The sequence below is a fragment of the Helianthus annuus genome, chromosome 12 (assembly GCF_002127325.2).
Source record: "Helianthus annuus cultivar XRQ/B chromosome 12, HanXRQr2.0-SUNRISE, whole genome shotgun sequence".
Classification (NCBI taxonomy): Eukaryota; Viridiplantae; Streptophyta; class Magnoliopsida; order Asterales; family Asteraceae; genus Helianthus; species Helianthus annuus.
In genome coordinates this window covers 6,614,115-6,633,937 of record NC_035444.2, presented here as the reverse complement: position 1 = coordinate 6,633,937, position 19,823 = coordinate 6,614,115, and the positions used below count along the sequence as shown (strand labels likewise).

Below are 19,823 nucleotides of genomic sequence, written 5' to 3'. Positions count from 1 at the left end.
GATTTTAACATCTTCACCAATGAAAATTATTTACTATTAACAAAAGTTGTTAATTGTTATATAGTAAATAAATAAATAAATAAATTATTATATAATAAATGTGAGTCAAATTGGTGTAATTTACTATTAACAAAAGTTGCTAATTGTTATATAGTAAATAAATATAAATCCAATTCTGTAATTTATTTATATATTTATTTATTTTAATAATGTGAAATCTTACGGTACATATGTAGACATTTCTATGTTTGTTCATGAACTTTTTTATTAGAATATTAGTAAACATATGGATCCATAAATACTCTTATCCTCTGCACCAACCCTTCATCTAGGATAGAGGAGAGACACCCGATCATCGCGCCATGTTTATTTATAAACTAGGGTCATGTCTTCACTTCTAAGATTTTAGTCATTGCATGCTCGTTAGCCCGGGTCAAGAGTGTTCATCGCATCAACAATTCTAGTTATTCACCATCTTCTCGGCGTTAACTCTTATTCATATTTCATCATCAAGAATTTAACGTCAGGTCTTCAAGCAAATTTTGGGGCCACCTCAGACTCTCATAGAGTCAGACTCTCATAGAGTCACTCTCATAGAGTCATAGGTGTGGTATCCTCCTTGTTACTCTCGTGACCAAGCTGGAAATAAAGATTTTGCATTGCTATTTTGGTATTATTCATAAATAAGAGCATTCACACATATGTTTCAAATACTTCTAACTTTCTTTTCTTCTATAAATGTTATACGCAACAGCAATACCCATGCAAACACACAGGTTTAATAATGCAAATGAAATTGATGATTGGAAAAATTGGTGAGAATGATTTAAAAAAGTGAACTCTAGTTTTATACTCAGTGCAATTCGGATTTTCAAAATTAATAACATTCAAACTTTACAAAATGTTCACCTAAATAAACTAATCATCTAAATTGTTTTAGACTATAATTAGAACTAATGTCACTATTCATATTAAGATAGGCACACAATGTTCAAGAACAAGTCAAAACGACCAAATTAGTCATGTATGCCAAACTGAATATCCACCACCATCAATTCCAGTCGTACCATCCCCCACGCATTATAGTTATTCATACAGCGAATCCAATCGATAGGAACATCAAGAAGGACGTACTCCATTTCAAGAGCATACCTCAACTGAAACGCATGATAACCGGTGTTGCAAACGTTTGCAACTTGGTTCCGAAATTGTGCATACGACATGTTCTTCTGGCCATAAAACAAGGCGCGAAAACCATTGATGTAAAGAACGAGAATGGGCATTATCTCATCATTACCAGGTATTGGCCAAGCCTCATAGTGGAACTCTCGAATTCTTCTATTGAGTGTCTTCTTCGACACTATAAAAACAATGTAAAAACATTCTGTACAAACACCCCCACAGCTTCTAGTTGTACAACATCACGAATTCATTTGCGGAGTAGTTGTGACGTATCACAGAGGGGTAGTCTCGTGGGTGTGGTAGTGGTATAGGTGGAGTTAGCGATGGTTCCTTGGGGAGTCGAACACCATGTCTTAAAAGAGGCCCGAAAACATTAGCAACCGGCATAGGAGGGGGAACTTATGGTGCCTCATCATCATCTAAATCGCCTAATTCAAATAGTAGATCATAATCTAAATCAATAGTAAATCGTCATCAGCCAAGAAAGCGTCATCAAAAATGATCGGCGGTTCCTCATCACCGGCTTCAATAGCTTGGTACATTTGGCGGCTGATGCAATGGTGGATTGTTGTCAACTACATTTCCCGCCAGGGGTTCGTTTCCTACGACACCAACCCCATTATCATGCTCAATCACATTATAGGCATAATCTGGTTCATCGCCTCCAAATATCTCAGTAAAATGATCAATGAACATCTCATCTTCCGGGTCTAAGTACAGTAAACCCTGACCCGTCTACGGGGTTTCCCCACCACCGTTGCCACCGTTTGCGGCGTTTCCCCATCACCACCGCCGTGTGCGGCGTTTCCCCAGGAATGTCCATTACTGAGAATCTTAGATTGAAAGTGTGATGATGATGCACGACGATGATCGCCGATGCTATAGATGATCGCTAAACCTAGGTTTAACGTGATGGAGAAGAAATCGTTTGGATTTGACCCTAATCTATTTGATGAGAGGCGCATTTACATTAATGGGCCTAATATTAATGCTATAACTTGGTTTAAACTTGTAATATTTTCTTTTTTGAACGACCCATTTTATTCATTCACCAACAATAACCACTAGCAAACCCTACCAACTCACAAAAGGCAATCTAGCCAAAAAACCAACAGAAAGAAAGAGAACAAAATCCGAAACAAACATATTGCATATGCTCATTCGTATACTTTTTAAAAAACTGAAAACAAATGAACAGAATGAATGCTGACAAGAAAAATTGTCTATTAATTGTCCATATCCGGTTGTTAATTTTGTTAAACTTAAACTAGTAGGGTGACCGCACGATGAGGCGGGGAACACAACACTTAGGTTGGTGATTTTAAGGGTGTGCATGGGGCGATTCGGTTCAGTTTTGAGCCGTAACCATAACCATAACCAAATATTTTGGTTAAGGTATTTCAAAAACCAATTGGTTTCATTTATTTCGGGTTTGGTTGGGTAGGCTCAGTGTTTACCGAATAACGGTGTTCTTGTTAGAACACCGGTGAAAAATCCCAATTTAAAAGGCCAAGTGTGTCAAAAGGGTCAGGAAGTGATTCATTTGGTTTAAAGGGGTTTTTCTTTGCCGCGACCACCCCGTACACCCTTAAAGGCTTACCTGTGGAACCAAGCTAAAGAGCCAAATGTGAAGAAAAAAAAACAAAGGCATATCATGAAAATTCATTGGTAGTTTTTTTACTTTTTGTAACGACATTAGATGATATTTTCACAAAAATCAAGCTGTAACGATATCAGGTGATATTTTCACATAAATCTAGCTAATAGTAGATGTGAAGTGATATTGGAGAGTGAAAAGTGATGGTTATTATATAATATTCTAATTTGCAACATTTTGTTGCATTAAAGGTTGTACACCATGCTATCTTGGTGTTTTGTGCATTCAATGGTTGTACAAAAGCATTATTTATAATAATAATAAGTAGTAATATATGTTTGCGCTATTGTTTGTACCATTTGTATTGAAATATGTATGGTTGTTTTGAAGAAACCACGGGTCGGTTAATTTCCGTTATTTTACTAATTTCATGAAAATAATGTTAAAAAGCGAGGGACAGTTAATCATGCATCATGTGGTGCCGTTGATAGCCGAAAGACAGGAGGTACATGCACTAATTGGTTTTTGTCCTAATTGTTGAGTGTTTTGTGCCTTATGTCCAAGGCTTGATGCAAAACTACTATCGAGCAGGGTCTCGATGTAAGCAGGCTCTTTATTTCTACGGTGTAGAGGTAAGACTATCTACATCTTACCCTCCTTTGACCCTACCTTGGTTGATGTATTTTACTTTCTAAAACTGGGTTACTCAAACGTATGATATGAAGTTGAACCCCGACCGCAACGCAGCGGATGCTACTTCTAGTTTTACTCTAAAGCTAAACATTAAGTTTTCTTTTAAAAACAAAATAGTACTATACTACTGAAAAATAGCTCAACATATATAGTACTATCACTACATAAAAAAGAAAGTTTGTTACTCTGATTGTTTGTTATTCCACCTTTTAGTCTTTACTCAGATTGTTTGTTATACTATACGGTTTATGACCCAAACTGATTTCACCAGTTTTGACCAAGGTTGAACAGCCCGGTTCGGTTTATAACCCAATCCAGTTTGGAATTAAACAAAACAATTGTTTGTTCAATGTTCAACCCATTGTTTGTTTATTAGTATTTCCTCACCTATATTTTTTTTATTAACTATACATAGATAACTAAATGATAAACAAGCAAATACAAACTTATAAAATTACTCAGAAACCAAGATTGAGATTTCTTGCTTTAATACGAGGCTTAAAAGAATCCAACAAGATACTAGTGCAAAAACTGCATTTAATTTAAAAGTTTTGTAGATATTTCACTACTCACTCCAACAAGATACTAGTGCTTAAACTCATTTACATGTGCACAGTTTACAGGAACTGATCGACACAATGTGATACCGATGACCACCTGAGAAATAAAAATACAGATATTATTGTAAAGAAACTAAAATGAATCAAAAGACATGTTGTGGGGCGTTATTTGGGCATTTTTTTGATGTATATCGCCCCATAGCCCCGCACACCACGACGGGCGGTGCTATGGGGGAGTTTTTGGTGGGAGGCGCGATATGCATAGCGGCGCCATGGGATTTGCTTTTCAAGTGTTGACCAATCAAAAATTATTAAGGGTTTTTATAATTAATTAATGAAATTGAAAATTAATAATTAGGTAATGATGTGTAGGGGCTTTATGACTACGATCTTTAGTGATATAACGCCCCATAAAGCCCTGTGTGACGTGGCACGAAAGGTGTCGCATAACGCCCCACAAGGGGCTTTATGACTACGGATGACCTTATGTTAACATCACCTGAAGGTGATAACTGGTAAAGTAAGCTTCCGTTTTACTCCATGTGGTTTGGTCGTTTTAACGATTTTGCCCCAATCTTTAAAAATAGCCATTTTACTCTTTGTTCTATAAAGCTTATATCTATTTCACTCCCCGCCCCTAACGCCATCAAATTCAACTGTTAAATTCTGGTCACATGCCTCTCACATAAAGGGCATTTTAGTCTTTTCCTACTCAAACTTATTAATTTCTCTATTTAATTTACACACACTTCCTCTCTCTCTACACCATTCTCCTGCATCTCATCTCATCTCATCTCATCTCATCTCTCTCTCTAGGTTTCAGAAGAAGATTCAATAAATTTTTTTAATTTGCAGTCAAAATTCCAATCAATATGGTGGTAAGTCTTCTGATACTTTTAGTACTCATCAAATCACTCATATTTGTGTAGTAACTGCTCTATTAGACGCTTAATTATTGCATGATTTTGCTTGTTTACTTTACTATCTGCTAAATTACCAGTTACCCATTAGTTAAATTTTACCCTTTTACATAGATCAGATCTTTCTTCAGTGTTCTTGTTAATCATTTTGCCCAAAAAGCTCATATCTTTGCTAGTTTTGGATGTTGGGTTAATGGGTTCATCATTGAATTTTGTGGGTTTAATTTTCTTGAATTCCCTTTTAGATGAACCTAATTTTTGCTGATTATATGATTGTTTTACTTGCAGTTTGTAAGATTTGATTGGTTCTTAATATTTGTTCACAAACTATTCATCATCCATGTTACATGAATCTTTGTGCAAGTGTTCTTTGTTGGTTTGATTATTTAGATTTTTTAATGTTTAAATTAGGGGTCATTTTGAAGAAATATTAGTTCTTGATGGAATGGCTGCAGCAGAAGCAAGAGCAGCATGGCAAGGAACCGCTAACCGTTATTTTGTTCAAGAAGATGCTAAAAGGGCTCCTAAGTTAGCATGTGTGCCTCCATCATCATCATCATCTTCATTGTCTAAACAAACCAACCTAGACCTCCGACGACTGGAATTACGATTTTGCCCCTCCAGAGATCAACTCGATGTACTCCTCCAGAGATCAACTCGATGTACTCGAATCTCTCTCCGGATTCAAGATGGTGGCCATTTTGTTACTGTTGTTGAAGTATAACAGGGAATTACTTTTTTTTTAACGGCAAATTTGGATCACTGACGGACCACTGGAGTATCATCGTGTCACCAGCAGAACCACCCGATCATGTCCATCTCCACTAGGCAATAATGTCTATACACCAATTCAGGAGGAAACCCAATAAATCTGGGAAAACCTCCTTTGTGGGAATCGAACCCATGACCTAATGGTCATAAGCCTTATCCCACCCCCAAGATACCACTAGACTACAATGTCATGGGTAACAGGGAATTACTCAACTTGCTAAGGAATCATTAGGGTTTGAGAATTGGGGATGATGAAGGTGTGGGGAATGGTGTAGAGAGAGAAAGTGTGTGTAAATTAAATAGGGAAATTAATAAGTTTGAGTGGGAAAAGACTAAAATGCCCCTCACATGAGGGGCATGTGATTAGGATTTAATAGTTGAATTGGATGGCGTTAGGGGCGGGGAGTGAAACCATTTACTATTTGATATGGATTTTGTTGCGGGACCAGAAGAACCTCCGCCTCTTGTGCCAGTGCCTGCTGCTTTCGGACATGTTTTTAGAGACGAAGTTCGACTCGCCAAGGCACCACCGCCAGCTCCACCTCTACCAATGGGTCCACTACTACAAATGCAACCATTACATATACCACGCCCAAGATTCTACCTCTGTGATACGTTACAACGACCCCGCACTTGCAATTCATGCTGCTGCAGATGATATGGGGGCGTTAAACACACAGAACATGTTTGAATGACATCAGCGTGTTGTTCAATCCCTTGGAATTATGAACCAGAGTGTCAGTTTACTTACACAAAGGCCCAACATAAGAAGGAGATACCCCAGAGACGAAGACAGAATGTCCGATTATTTTGGGGCCAACATATTACAGCATGCTAATAGTAAGTTTTTCTCGAGTCATTTCCACTGTTTCGTTCGTATTTATTTATTAACATCTTTTACATTGTTTTTATAGTGTCGGGGAGACACTCAATAGAAGACTTCAACAGTTCAACTATGTGGTTTGGCCGATATCGGGTAATGCTGAGATAATTCCTATTGTCGTTGTATACTTGAATGGTTTTCATACATTATTTTATGGCCGGGGAGACATGTCCTATCCACAATTTCGGACTCAAGTTGCAAGCGTCTGCAACACCGGTTATAATGCGTTTTCGTTGTGGTATGCACTTGAAAAGGAGTACGTCCCTCTTGATACGGTTTTGAATTGGACTGACTGTATACATAACTATGATGCTTTTGAGATGAGACGACGGGAATTATTGGCGGTGGGTATTTGAGTCTTTTAACGTGTTTGGGTGAGGGGTGGGGGTGAATTCTATGATAGGTTAGGATGTTGATAATCATGGTGGTGACAACATGTTCTTTTGGGATAACTTACTGATTAGTTTATTTGGGTGAACATTTTGTAAAGTTTGAATGTTACTTTTAGGATAGCTTACTGATTAGTTTATTCGGGTGAACATTTTGTATTGGGATAACTTACTGATTAGTTTATTCGGGTGAACCTTTTGTAATTGGGATAGCTTACTGATTAGTTTATCCCATATTATGTTCACCCGAATAAACTAAAGAGATGCAGCTAAAGGAAGCCATTGATGGAGTGGTTTTAGATGCCCTTGCTGACAAGGGTATTATGGATGTTGCTCGCGTATTTGTTCAAGAGGCTGGTAAAGAAGATGCTGAATTGGATACTGAGTTTCATGCAAAGTGTCAAAGAGTCAGAGACCTAATTTCGGATCGAGAATTATCAAGAAGCCATTGAGTTCTTCAATGGTTTACAAATGGTGACATTTTTCTTACAATTTATTTTTAGATATGGTTTATGTATATGCTTATAGATTTTAATATAATATTATTATTGTTCATACCTTTGAAACCCACCCAAAGTTAATCTTTGACATTTTTCTTACAATTAGCATGCTCTAACACGTCGTCCTTGAAGAGACCAAAATAATCCGACATTGTATCCTCGTCTTTAGGGTAGGGTGTCTCCCAGTTATGTTGGGCCTTTGTGTAAGGAAACTGGAACTGTGGTCATATATTCAAGCAACACGTTGATGCCATTGAAACCACATCATCTGCATGTTCTCTACATTCCGTACAAACGCCCCCACAACTTCTAGTTGTACAACATCACGAATTCATTTGCGGAGTCGTTGTGACGTATCACAGAGGGGTAGTCTCGTGGGTGTGGTAGTGGTAGAGGTGGAGTTAGCGATGGTTGCTTGGGGAGTCGAACACCATGTCTTAAAAGAGGCTCGAAAACATTAGCCACCGGCACAGGAGGGGAAACTTCTGGTGTCGCATCATCATCTAAATCGCCCAAGTCAAATAGTAGATCATCATTTAAATCAATAGTAGATCCTCATTAGCTAAGAAAGCATCATAAAAAATGACCAGCAATTGCTCATCACCGGCTTCAATAGCTTGGTTAACATTTGGCAGCTGATGCGACGGTGGATTGTTGTCAACTACATGTCCCGCCAGGGGCTCGTTTCCTACGACACCAACCCCATCACCATGCTTAATCACATTATAATCATAATCAGGTTCATCGCCTTCAAATGTTTCAGTAAAATGATCAACGAACATCTCATCTTCTGGGTCTAAATCCAGCAAACCATGACCTGTCTGTAGGGTTTCCACACCACCACCGCCACCTTCTGCGGGGTTTCTCCAACCACCGTCGCCGCTGTGTGCGGCGTTTCCCAGGAACGTCCATTTCTGAGAATCTTAGATTAAAAGTGTGAAGATGATGCACGACGATGATCGTCGTGCTATGGATGATCGCTAAAGCTAGGTTTAACATGATAGAGAAGAAATCGTTTAGATTTGACCCTAATCTCTTTGATATATATGTAACTTTACTAGAAGAATATCAAAGTTCGAACTCCTTCCGTTACTACTAAGGCCACATCATCTATACTATTATAATGCATTTGGAAAGGTAAATTTAAGTAATTACTACATTTTATGCTTATGATACAACAACCTACTGAAGTTAGTAAAAGGGTAATACGGTCTTTCAAATTAAACTAGTGGGAATGTGCGCGTGTTGCCACGGGTTATGTATGATTGGCAATAAAATTCGGTCTTGTAGAACGCATAGATAGTACTATCACTATTACGCAAAACAAAAAACTGCAGAATAAGAAAACACCTTCACCAAAATTTGTGGCCAAAAGTCATTATTATGGATGAAAGGCTAAAATACCATGTCCAGAAAAACATGGTTCGACCCATACTAAAAAAGTATGTTTTCCCAAACTCATCGTAATTCATCATCAACATCTTCTGGTCAACCACCCGCGGCCCCACCCGACATAATACTATACAAGTGTTTGTTTTCCCCGCAGCAACTCCAAGACTAGGATATTGGCATGCTGTTTCGCATTATGTTTCATTCAGAAACCACTATACCAATTCAAGTCCACTTGTTATAAAGAAAAACAATAAAATAAAAGAAACCCACAAATAAAATTCTCTAAATGCTAGATCAGTGAGAGAGTAATGTCGTAGTGCTCCTATATAAGAATAAAGGAGACGTCCAATGTTGAAGGAATTACATAGGGATTAAGCTGGTAGGCTACACTATGAATTACAGATTGAACTTTTGTAGAAGCAGAACAAACGAAGCCTCGAACCAGAGAGGCGAGTTGAGTTGAGTTGAGGAAGAACGAAGCCTTGAACCAGAAGCATAGATTTGAACCTTACCACACAACGAAAAATAATACCTTCCTACACAACCAAAGTTAATTACTACTTCTCCACTGCCCGCACATGCAACTTAATGTAATCAATGTTTTTCGATGTGCGATAGGATGAAACACAACTCTTCAAGCATGAGCCATTCGTTAGACTATACCAGTCACCGGGAAGAACTTGGTACTCGATTGTGTAGGTCCCAACTGGATTCAAGTCAAACTCCTGGTATACTTTCTCCAAAAAAACTTTATATGTAGGTGAGCTTGGGAGGTAGAATAACCTGTAATCAATTTTATAAACTGCTAATATGATCAGATCATCATCACCTTCTGGATCGTTGATGTTGGTCAACTCACTTTGGCCTTCAATGGACCTTGTCTCCATACCCAACGATGCCCTTGTTCTCTTCCTACCCGCCACTGATGATTTGTTTCGTGGGAAGATCTTGAGAGGTGTGCTCGCACTTCCTGAAGAAGAATTGTCAACATCTACAACAAGTAATTCATCACCAAGTCGTGCCCCAGAAGCATACTTGAAACTTGGCAAATGCTCCCTTAGCGTCAACAACAGAGCCTCCATCAAGGCCAAGTGGTCAAGAGTTTGGGGCCAAAAGAACTCAAACAAGTAGTTAACTTCTCCTGTGTGAGAGCTCCTCAAGCATATCACAAAAGAAGCACACTTGACATTGGCAGAGAGTACCGCCAACACCCCTCTATTATCCCTCAACTTATGGATATTTTTGCACAGGTGTGGTTGACGAGTTGCAAGTGTCCTCCCAATGAGCCCCTCCACCGTTATCATCTTTTTCATAGAAAGGAGTACAAGATCACGATAAAAAAACTCAACGGAAGACAGAGGATCGCCAGGTAAATTAACACAGAAATGATTCAATTTGCCCAATAACATCCGGCTCGTCCGGTCATAAAGATTCTCATATGCCATCCAAACTTGACCTAGAGGTACGGCATGCGACTGTACAGCCACTTGTAATGCCTCTGCGATTTCGCTTTTGGCGAGTGTGAAACCACCTCTGGTTATACCGATACTCTGTATACAGAAACTGAAGTATTAAAACTAGAAATCAAACTATTGTATTCGATTATTCATTTACCTTGTGTGGCTGCCAAGATGCGCGTGGAGGAGTGATACTCAAACCGGCTCTCTGCAGACAGAAGGCAAATATAATAAAACTGTTTATTAAGAATCAATCAATCAATCAATCATATCTTAAGTAAAGTAGATACCTTTAGTTCGCGTTTTATATCGTTGAATATTACAAGAAGATCAGCCGGAATTCTCATAGATACTTCAACGATGCCAACACAGCCAGTCTCAGAAAACACAGGAATCATCATAAAACAAGTCAATTCACATTCCAACGCAAGATCCACCAACGGAGTCCCCCGATGAACCCTAAGATCCAAAACTACCTCTGGAAAATGGTTCAGGAATGCAGTGGCTGGAGGAGCACCGCTTATGGTCATAGGGTCGTCTGGAACACCCAGATCATCAATGCTATAGTAATACTTGATACAACGTGACCTATATTTCCAGAGACGATGGTTAGCAAGCGAAAGGGCATACGGGCAACCGTAACATGCAAGTAGTCTCTTGCCGCCGATTGTTTCCGGTCGCCAAAACTGAATGATTATCCGCTTTAAAGGAAACGATTTAACTCCCTTAAACGCATGCAGGATCTTCTTGTCGACCACATCTGTTCAATTATTGAAATCGTTATACATAAATACATACATACATGCTTATATCAGAATACAATTATCGACCAACAATTAATTACCGGAAATTTCACGTCCACGGCCAGGGGACCAGGACACAATTCTCTCAGGAATAATTTTGGGCCAGCGATTCGTATCGTCATCCCCCATCTTCCAATTTGAATCTGTGATTAAACCCTAATTTTGATTTGATAACTCTGAACTGACGAAAATATAATGCATGGTTAATTTTTTTTAATACCTAAAAATTAAGAAATTTATTTAGACTAATGCATAATGTACGATATATAATTGAGGGTAAATTAGTCTTTTACATTTTACACTTTGATTCCCTTGTCTATAACCAAACTATTGATAATTAGGCCACACGGGGCGGTTGCGTTATGGATGTCCATAACGCGTTGAACATCAACGGAACACCGCCGCCGGTTGTTTGGTCACGCATTATAACATCAACGCGTTGCACAGATCACGCGTTAAACATTTCAAAAATTCGACCGTTGGCACGTATATGACCGTTGATGAACGGCAAATTCAATTAAAAAAAAAAACTAAACCATTTATCTATATATATCTACATTTTAACCATTTTTCACACACCAAACTATATCTTTTTTAAACCATTTTAAAACCATTTCACACAATTTTTATATCTTTCTCAAATGGAATTCCCTACGGATTCGACGTTTCCGATGTCTAGCGATACCGATACCGAGTCGTCTTCCGACAACGGCACGCTAAACTATTTTGTGTCGGTGTATAACGAGCTTGATGCCGAGTCGTCCCGCCCAAAGAAGAAGATGGTCGACCGTGATCTTATAAGTGCCAACGAAGTTTTGATGAACGATTATTTTGTGGAAAACCCGCTATACAATGCCGAAACGTTTAGAGATCGGTTTCGTTTACCCAAAGAATTATTTTTAAAGATTGTTGGAGACATCGAAGCAAGCGAGGAATGGTTTCAAGAACGTTACGATGCGAGGGGCAAACCAAGTTTCACGCCGATACAAAAATGCACGTCCGCCATTCGCCAACTAGCGACAGGTAACCCACCCGATCAATATGATGAATACCTAGCTATGTCTGAAAGAACTTCACGTGAATATTTGCAATTTTTTTGCAATGCGGTCATTAAGTTGTATGCTAACGAGTTTTTACGTAAACCGACGAGCCACGACATCTCACGTATTTACGCCGCACACGAGGCTAGATGGCATTTTCCCGGGATGCTCGGTAGCATCGATTGTACACATATCGAGTGGAAAAATTGTCCAAAAGAGTTGCGAGGGGCGTATGTGAGGGGAGACATCAAAAGACCAACCATCATACTAGAAGCGGTGGCGTCGAATGATTTATGGATTTGGCATTAGTATTTCGGTGTTCCAGGTTCAAACAACGACATCAATGTGTTGCACACGTCGCCGTTGTTCCAAAGCGTAACGGATGGTACCGCACCTTCCTCTCCTTTCTATGTTAACGGTCGACATTACAGACGAGGCTTTTATCTTGTGGATGGTATCTACCCGTCTTGGTCTGTTTTTGTGAAAGCTCCCTCATTTCCCGTCGAGGCTAAAGAAAAGGCATTCAAAAAATTGCAAGAATCGGCAAGAAAAGATGTTGAGAGGGCATTTGGTGTTTTAAAGGGTAGATTGGGTATACTACACCGACCGGTTCGTTCGATGACCAAGAAAGCAATACATAGCATAGTGTATGCATGTATCATATTGCACAATATGTTGATCAAACACGACGGACGTGCAATATCCCCGGATTGGGTGCCGGATCCTCCTACACAAGTTCAAGTTCCACAAGATATCAATTTACAATTGCGTAACGAAGAAACTCACTTCCGGTTGAGATTCGATTTAATCGAACTAGTAGGTTCTCTAGGTTTGGAGTTTCCGGATTCGGACGAGGAGTAGGTTTTTTTTTTAAATTGTATGTTTCTAGTATGTTAAATTGGAGTAGGGTTTTTTTTTTAAAAAAAAAAATTGTATGTTTCTAGTATGTTAAATTGAAGTAGTATGTTTTAACTTTAATGAAATTTTTAATTTTAGTGTTTTATTGTTAATTTCTAATTTAAAATAAAAAATTAAAAAAATTAGTGAAATTTATAATTTTAAAATGAAAATTAAAAATAAATGGGAGTGATAGAATTCCATCACTAGTAATTCCACCCCTCCTACATTTCTATCACTAGTGATGGAAATTTGGTTGATGACATGGCATAATTTTATTGGACATTGAGAGTGATGGATTCTATCACTAGTGAACCACCCCTAGTCCCCTTAGTTAGTATTTATGTGTTATTCCGTTATGAAAATATAAAGCTATCTACCTCTATGATTTTTAAACGGCCATAATTTTTTTGCACGTTAATATTATTTTGAAAAAAATACAACAAAATAACAAGTTTTTATTATCTTTAATTTGAGTATAGTCTAGCTATAGTTTTCTTAGTTTAAAAATGATATGTTACGTTATTAATAGTGTCTATGATGTGTGCTAAACAGACTATAAAAATTAACTAAGTTAGACTCTCTAAGCTAGACACTACAAAGCTTTAAATTTATAAAACAGACTCTCTAGACCTAAACCACACAACCGGCAAGTGTACCGGTCAATGTAGTATAACCTAAGCAAGTCCGAGTATCGAACCGCAAGACTCTATGTATCACGCAAACTAGACTCTGACAGACGCTGACAGACACGACTTAACTTGTTTTAATTGTTTGGGGGGGGGGTTACGGAAAACTAATGAAATCTATATTAATCTACTAAATTAACTAGAATTAGACAAGAGACGAATAAAGACTGAGAACTTTTCTTATATGAGAACACGACCACCTAGACAAGAATCCTGGATTGTTTTTAAGAGATTACCAATTAAGTTAAATGCACGAGTTATGGAACCGGGATCTTAAAATACTAAACCTATTAAGAACCAACGAGGCCCCTCGACCCTTCTCAAGGAGAAACCTGTGGAGCTACCTAGGCTGTTAATCTTACCGGTTATTAGATTCCTTCCCAGGTTGTCTAATTATTGTGTAAGTACCCTAATGTTGACCTATTCTTTCCCAATCCTAGATCTAGGGTAGTTCGAAGTAATAGATTTGACTTGATAGACTAATAAGACCGACAGGTAAACCAAGACATAACCTTTCCCAAGGCCTATCTAAAGCAATTCGCCGGGTAAGACCTACCAATAGCCCCTCACTTCCCAGTTATTAGGACTAGTAGAACACTAAGACCTAGCAGATTATTATTAGTTACTTCTAGAGATGATCGGCCGATTTTCCCTTGTAACACCTCGGAAATTCACGTCCTATAATATGTAGACACGTGTCAAATGTTTAAACGTGTGGAAGAAATATTATAGAAGGACTAAAGTTGACAAACATGCAAAGTATGTGAATATACGTATTCTAAGTGTCAACTGTGAATAAATATAATGTACATTAACCCTACACGATGCTCATACCTTCAAACGAATAAATCATGGATCATACGAAGCTAAAAGTGAGAGAGTTCAAACTACAGGGGCTAAATGTGTCAACATGTTTAAATTATACCTCTGAGTGACCTTTTAACAAACCCGAAGTTTTGTAACCGATAATTATGCTCACTAGAATACACGATTTAAATTTCGTAAAGTTTCGTTATCGTATGAGAAAGTTATGATCAAATTCGTGTGCGAAGAGTTAAAACGTAAACGCTGAAAGTTAGGACTTTTCGGGTAACAATAAAGTTACCCGGGGACTTAACAAAGTAGGTATATGTTTTAAGGCCCTTGTAGATCAATTTCGAGGGTTTACAATGCAAAGAACCAAGTGCCTAATCGAATTTTGAAGAGCCAAGGATCAAATCGCAAAAAAAATCAAAAGTGCTGATCAGACTAGGCCTAGCGTGACGCGACGGGGGGGTAGCGTCACGCGACGGGTGCCCAGCTCCGAAATTTTTGGGTTTTGCCTGCTGAAGTGCAACCTGATCGATTTTGTCCGATTTTCCACCTTTCTCTTGACCCCTAGACACCCCCTAAGCACTAGCAACAAGTGTTGATCAGTTGTGGGCACTAGTAGAACCATGTGTCAACAAATTGTGGTGAAAATTTCACTATATAAAGCCCATGATATGCAACATTGGTCTTCACACCTTCATTCAAGCAATCTGGTCATTTCTGGAGCTCAAGTCTGCTCTCAAGTGATCACATTTCATGCATAGGACTCTTGTAAGTTGACTTAACCTTTCTTAATTAAGTTTTAGCTTAGTTATTAGCTAAAAGTCAAACCGTCGTAATTACGGTTTGACTTCGAGATTAGTTAATAATGGCTCAGTAATATCTCGAATTAAAAGTAGATACAAGATGGTATTTATGTGGGTAATAAAATCTCAAAAGGGTTTCCCCTGACCATCACTCTAACCAGGTCAAAAGTCGAGTCAAACCTTTACTTAAAAAGTCAACAGGAAGTCTAAAATGCCATTTATGCATAATTAACATTGTAGATCATATACAACCTGTTGGATCATTGTTATAACTTAGTAATAAGTGTAAGAACACGTCTAAACATGTTCAACCCGACAAATTCCTGTTTAGACCCGGTTCGGAACCGAAAGTCACATAGTTTGACTTTCACTTTGACTTTCAGTTCTGACCCGTTTAGGCATATTTTAGAAATACCTCAGAGCTTTAATTGGACTAGGTTACATGTTAGAACAACCCTCTGTGATTATACACCTTGGTTCATTAGTTATCCAATTAATATGCATGTTTCCGTTAATTGCTCATATGTTGACCGTTATGCCCTTATTACCTTAAAACGTGGTTTATGAAAATGTAAAAGTGTAGAAACCTTAGTTACTGATATATAGACTTGTATGCAAAGTTTGACATCAGTTTGACTTGTAGATTAAGAGTTATGCTCATTATCGCAAAATTAATGCTTTATGATAATAAAATGACGTAATTAGCGTATAGCCTAGTTAAACATACTTTTTGGTGTCAAATCTTTTACCCACTGATGTAATATATTATTTTGGGAATTTTAAAGATTTTTAATAAATTTTAGGCTGAGCATAACTCATAGTCGCAGACTTAATCCGGTAATTGTCGGTTTTGCCCTTACGGGCCATAAAATGAGTTTTACTTATCTAAACGACTCCAAACCTTTTGCTACTGATCACATATGATAAATAAATTATTTTAAGCCTTCTGGAAAAATAAAAATATCAGATTCTAGTATCGAACCCGGAAATGGCCTTAATCGCCTTAATTAGCGTTTTTAACGCATAGTATGTTTTAAAATCATATTGGACATACCCGGGTTGATACCTACTGATATAAGAGACAAATTATAATATTTTAACAGTAAGCAAAGGTTGATAAACTCAGACTTCAGTTTTGAGCTTTTCGGCTTATGTGAAATTACCAAAATACCCCTACGGGGCCTAGTTTGGTTAAAAATGATAAGTTTCACATACGTGCTTTAGTCTACTGATATAACATATTAAATTGAGTATGTTTACTGTTTACATCAGACCTGTAACTCAATTAAACATCTAAACTCTTTTACAACCTTTAAAATGACCAAACTACCCCTACGGGGCATAGTTTGTGTTTAAATTCGTCACGGGCATAATGAAAGACATCCTACTGATGTTACAACATATTTGAAGCATATTAACCTAGGAAACCTGTATATGGCTCTTGCGGTTACCCGTTATGTATTATACGCGTTCGGTTCGGTTTATGTAACTAGTTTGCATAAACTAGCCGAAACGGGTCAAACGATATCATTTTTATCTCAAAATCCAGAACGTGAATAGTAAACCCATATTAAACAAGTCATCAAGCTTGTCGGGTCTAAATCATATTCTATCCGGTCTTCGCTTAATCGTGCGTACGAACCGTATCGTTAAAACTGACCGGCCTAAGCTTAAGCTTAATTAAAGACCCGTTAGTATTCTAATAGGTTATATTAAACCTTCGTTCCAGATTAGGAGAACCAGTAAAAGCTACGTGCATTTTGCTTATTGTGATTAATACTTGCATCAGGTAAATACTTTTAACTTATTTTCCCTATACGGGCTTGGGTTACGGTATATAGCATACCGCTTGATCGGGCATCAAATCTCCACCGTTAAAGTGGGTAGTTGAATAATTTGATCGGCTCGTTTAAACAGTCTTGTTTACTTTACAGCCTTTGGGGGGTTAATGACCATGTCCCGGATATCCTTGGCATCATCTTACGAGATGGCCACGACCTGAGCACGGGGTGTAGGCGTACACCGTCCGTGTATAACTCTATGATGTGGTGTGTCTATTGATCTTTAACCCGGACAAGATTCGGGCTACTGAACGCATAAGTAACATGTAATTCGTTCACAAGATTATAATATTAAATAATTCTCCCAAGTTAACAAAAATGTTTATGCCACGTGCATCCAAACCAATTTTCAATCATTTTACAAAATGAGTCAGTTGATTGTATTTACCAGTGTAAACTGACGTATTTTCCCAAAAAGATTAAATGCAGGTACTAAGCGAAATGGGCTGGGATTTCTCCTAAGCATCATTAGAAGTCTCGCAAACTCAAGATGCCTGAAGTCTGTTGAACCATAAATATAATTTTGTTTCGATCCTACTGTGGATAAACATCCGGATATTGTGACTTTGATTACAATAAATAAATTCGGTTGTATCATATTTTAATTTGCTTCCGCTGTGCATTATTATGTTGTGTTGTTTGACTATTACGTTGCCAACCACGTCACGATACTCCCCCACCGGGCCCACCGGTGACACGTGGAAATCGGGGTGTGACAGGTTGGTATCAGAGCCAACACTGAGTGAATTAAACACTAGCCTTTTTGTGTTTAATCTCAGTTACACAATTGCACAATTCTAAACTTCGAGTCTAGACCTACAACATAGGACAAATCCCAATTTATTTGTATTACCCTTTATTTTGCCTATGTTTTGTTTTGTTATCTCATGCCATATTGACAGGAATTAACAAAATGCCGCCAAGATTCTTCAGGAGAAGAGGAAGAGGCAAGGGGCCAATCACCGCCCCCAACAATAATGAAGCTGGACCCTCGAATGCGCGAGCTCCATCTACCACGGAGAGTGACGATCCCCAGCAGAACCGGAGGAACCTCTTTGAGCCGGCCAGACGGTCAGTCTCACACAGTTCAACACCTCCTAACCCTTATGGGCCACAACCAGATTATGAGCCCCACAACCCTCAACCTTCATACATACCATTACAGCGATCCTTATCGCACAACTCCTTCGGTGACCCTACACCAGTTTTTAGGGGCCGGTTTAACCCGGCAAACTTCCTACAAGAACCAGGAAATTTTAACCCATTAGGTCCAGAAGATCATTTCTCTGGAGATCATGCGGACGACATGGACGAGGATACGGACCCTGTCGAGCCTGCCAGTGGTACACCAAACCACCCGATAGAGATCTCTGACGGATCTTCCTTTCACGGATCGCCCTATGTTGGTCCTGATAGCTTTCAAGCCATGTTTACCAGGCACGAATGGTACTATACGCCTCCTCGCCATTCGCCGCCTCAGCAGCAGCAACAGCAGCAACAAGATTCCCCTGAGGATCCAAGGTTCGTGGCAGTCACGCCACCACCTCCTCCGCCACCAGTTCAACCGGCACCCCCGCAACCACCAAGGCGTAGGAGAACCGGAGCGCGCATATCTGTGCGAACAGGAGACTTTCATTTTAGTTCTCCACGCCAATCAAGTGCCAGCCACTACCCACCACATCAAGAAGATCCACAAATGGGTGGGCCTTCACGCCCAGTTGCACCACAACCACCGCCTATGGGTTTTGATAACCCAATTCCGGCATACACGGGTTCCATGGCGTACAACCCGTTTGAGCAGCCAGTACACACCAACTACAATTACGCCGAAGCCGATCCGTATGTGGTAGCAGCTAACTATAACACCCAAGGACCCTATGGAGAGCCATGGGGAGTAGGGTACCCAACCCATGGGTACCAGATACCTGCAAGACCTATTATACGGACACAATCGCAACCACCAAGGTTCTCTCCGCCTGAGCGTGAAGAAATTCTGCAAAGGTTGGACTATGTAGAGCGAGAATTTCACAGGGAGCGAAGGGAGCGGCAAACGTTCTTCCAAGGATTGACAAGCTTAATCAAAGGAAAGAGCAAGAAGGACCACTGAATCCTCCCAAGTATTGTTGAGCCCCTGCGTGGGCCAGTCTTGTAGTATAAACCCCTGCGAGGGTATTTTAATTGTGTAAGTCCCTGCGTGGACTATTATATTGTTAAAGCCCCTGCGTGGGTACGTTTTGTTATTAAACCCCTACGTGGGTACGTGTGTTAATTAAACCCCTGCGTGGGTATGATGTTTAAGGTCCCTGCGTGGACTAGTTTGTTTACTTAAAGCCCCTGTGTGGGCAAGTACTTGTTTAAAACCCCTACGTGGGTAATGGTTGTTTGAAAAGACCCGTTCAGGGCAACATGTAACCTATGTATAATTAATGGAATGTTTGTTTTATGAATTTCATGTTGCCATTTTGTGCATAAATAATTTATAAATGAAATAAATTAAGATCATTCCTTTTAAATTAATCTGCCTATGTAATTATTTAATTAAGAGTCTTAGAGTGTGAAACCTAGCCTCGTGTCAAATACAATCCCGGGCCAA

The 19,823-nt window shown here is 39.0% G+C and overlaps 2 protein-coding genes and 1 long non-coding RNA gene across 3 annotated transcripts; 2 read left to right on the top strand and 1 right to left on the bottom strand.

Annotated features, from left to right (window-relative positions):
* The first annotated feature begins 5,797 nt into the window (after window positions 1-5,797).
* On the top strand, window positions 5,798-7,594 carry LOC110893922. Its single transcript, XR_002566012.2, has 2 exons — window positions 5,798-6,563; window positions 6,638-7,594. It is a non-coding gene; the product is annotated as an uncharacterized LOC110893922 (long non-coding RNA).
* Window positions 7,595-9,189: 1,595 nt separating this feature from the next.
* On the bottom strand, window positions 9,190-11,354 carry LOC110893923 (protein NLP4). The gene is made up of 4 exons (XM_022141076.2): window positions 11,189-11,354; window positions 10,635-11,104; window positions 10,502-10,552; window positions 9,190-10,437 (listed from the first exon to the last, which is right to left on the bottom strand). The coding sequence occupies exons 1-4, from the start codon at window positions 11,274-11,276 to the stop codon at window positions 9,445-9,447; spliced, it is 1,602 nt and encodes a 533-aa protein (XP_021996768.1). The 5' UTR covers window positions 11,277-11,354; the 3' UTR covers window positions 9,190-9,444.
* A 6,789-nt stretch (window positions 11,355-18,143) lies between these two features.
* Window positions 18,144-19,337, top strand: LOC110892327 (trithorax group protein osa-like). Its single transcript, XM_022139497.1, has one exon. It carries the CDS (start codon window positions 18,144-18,146, stop codon window positions 19,335-19,337), a length of 1,194 nt encoding a protein of 397 aa, XP_021995189.1.
* Window positions 19,338-19,823: the final 486 nt, after the last annotated feature.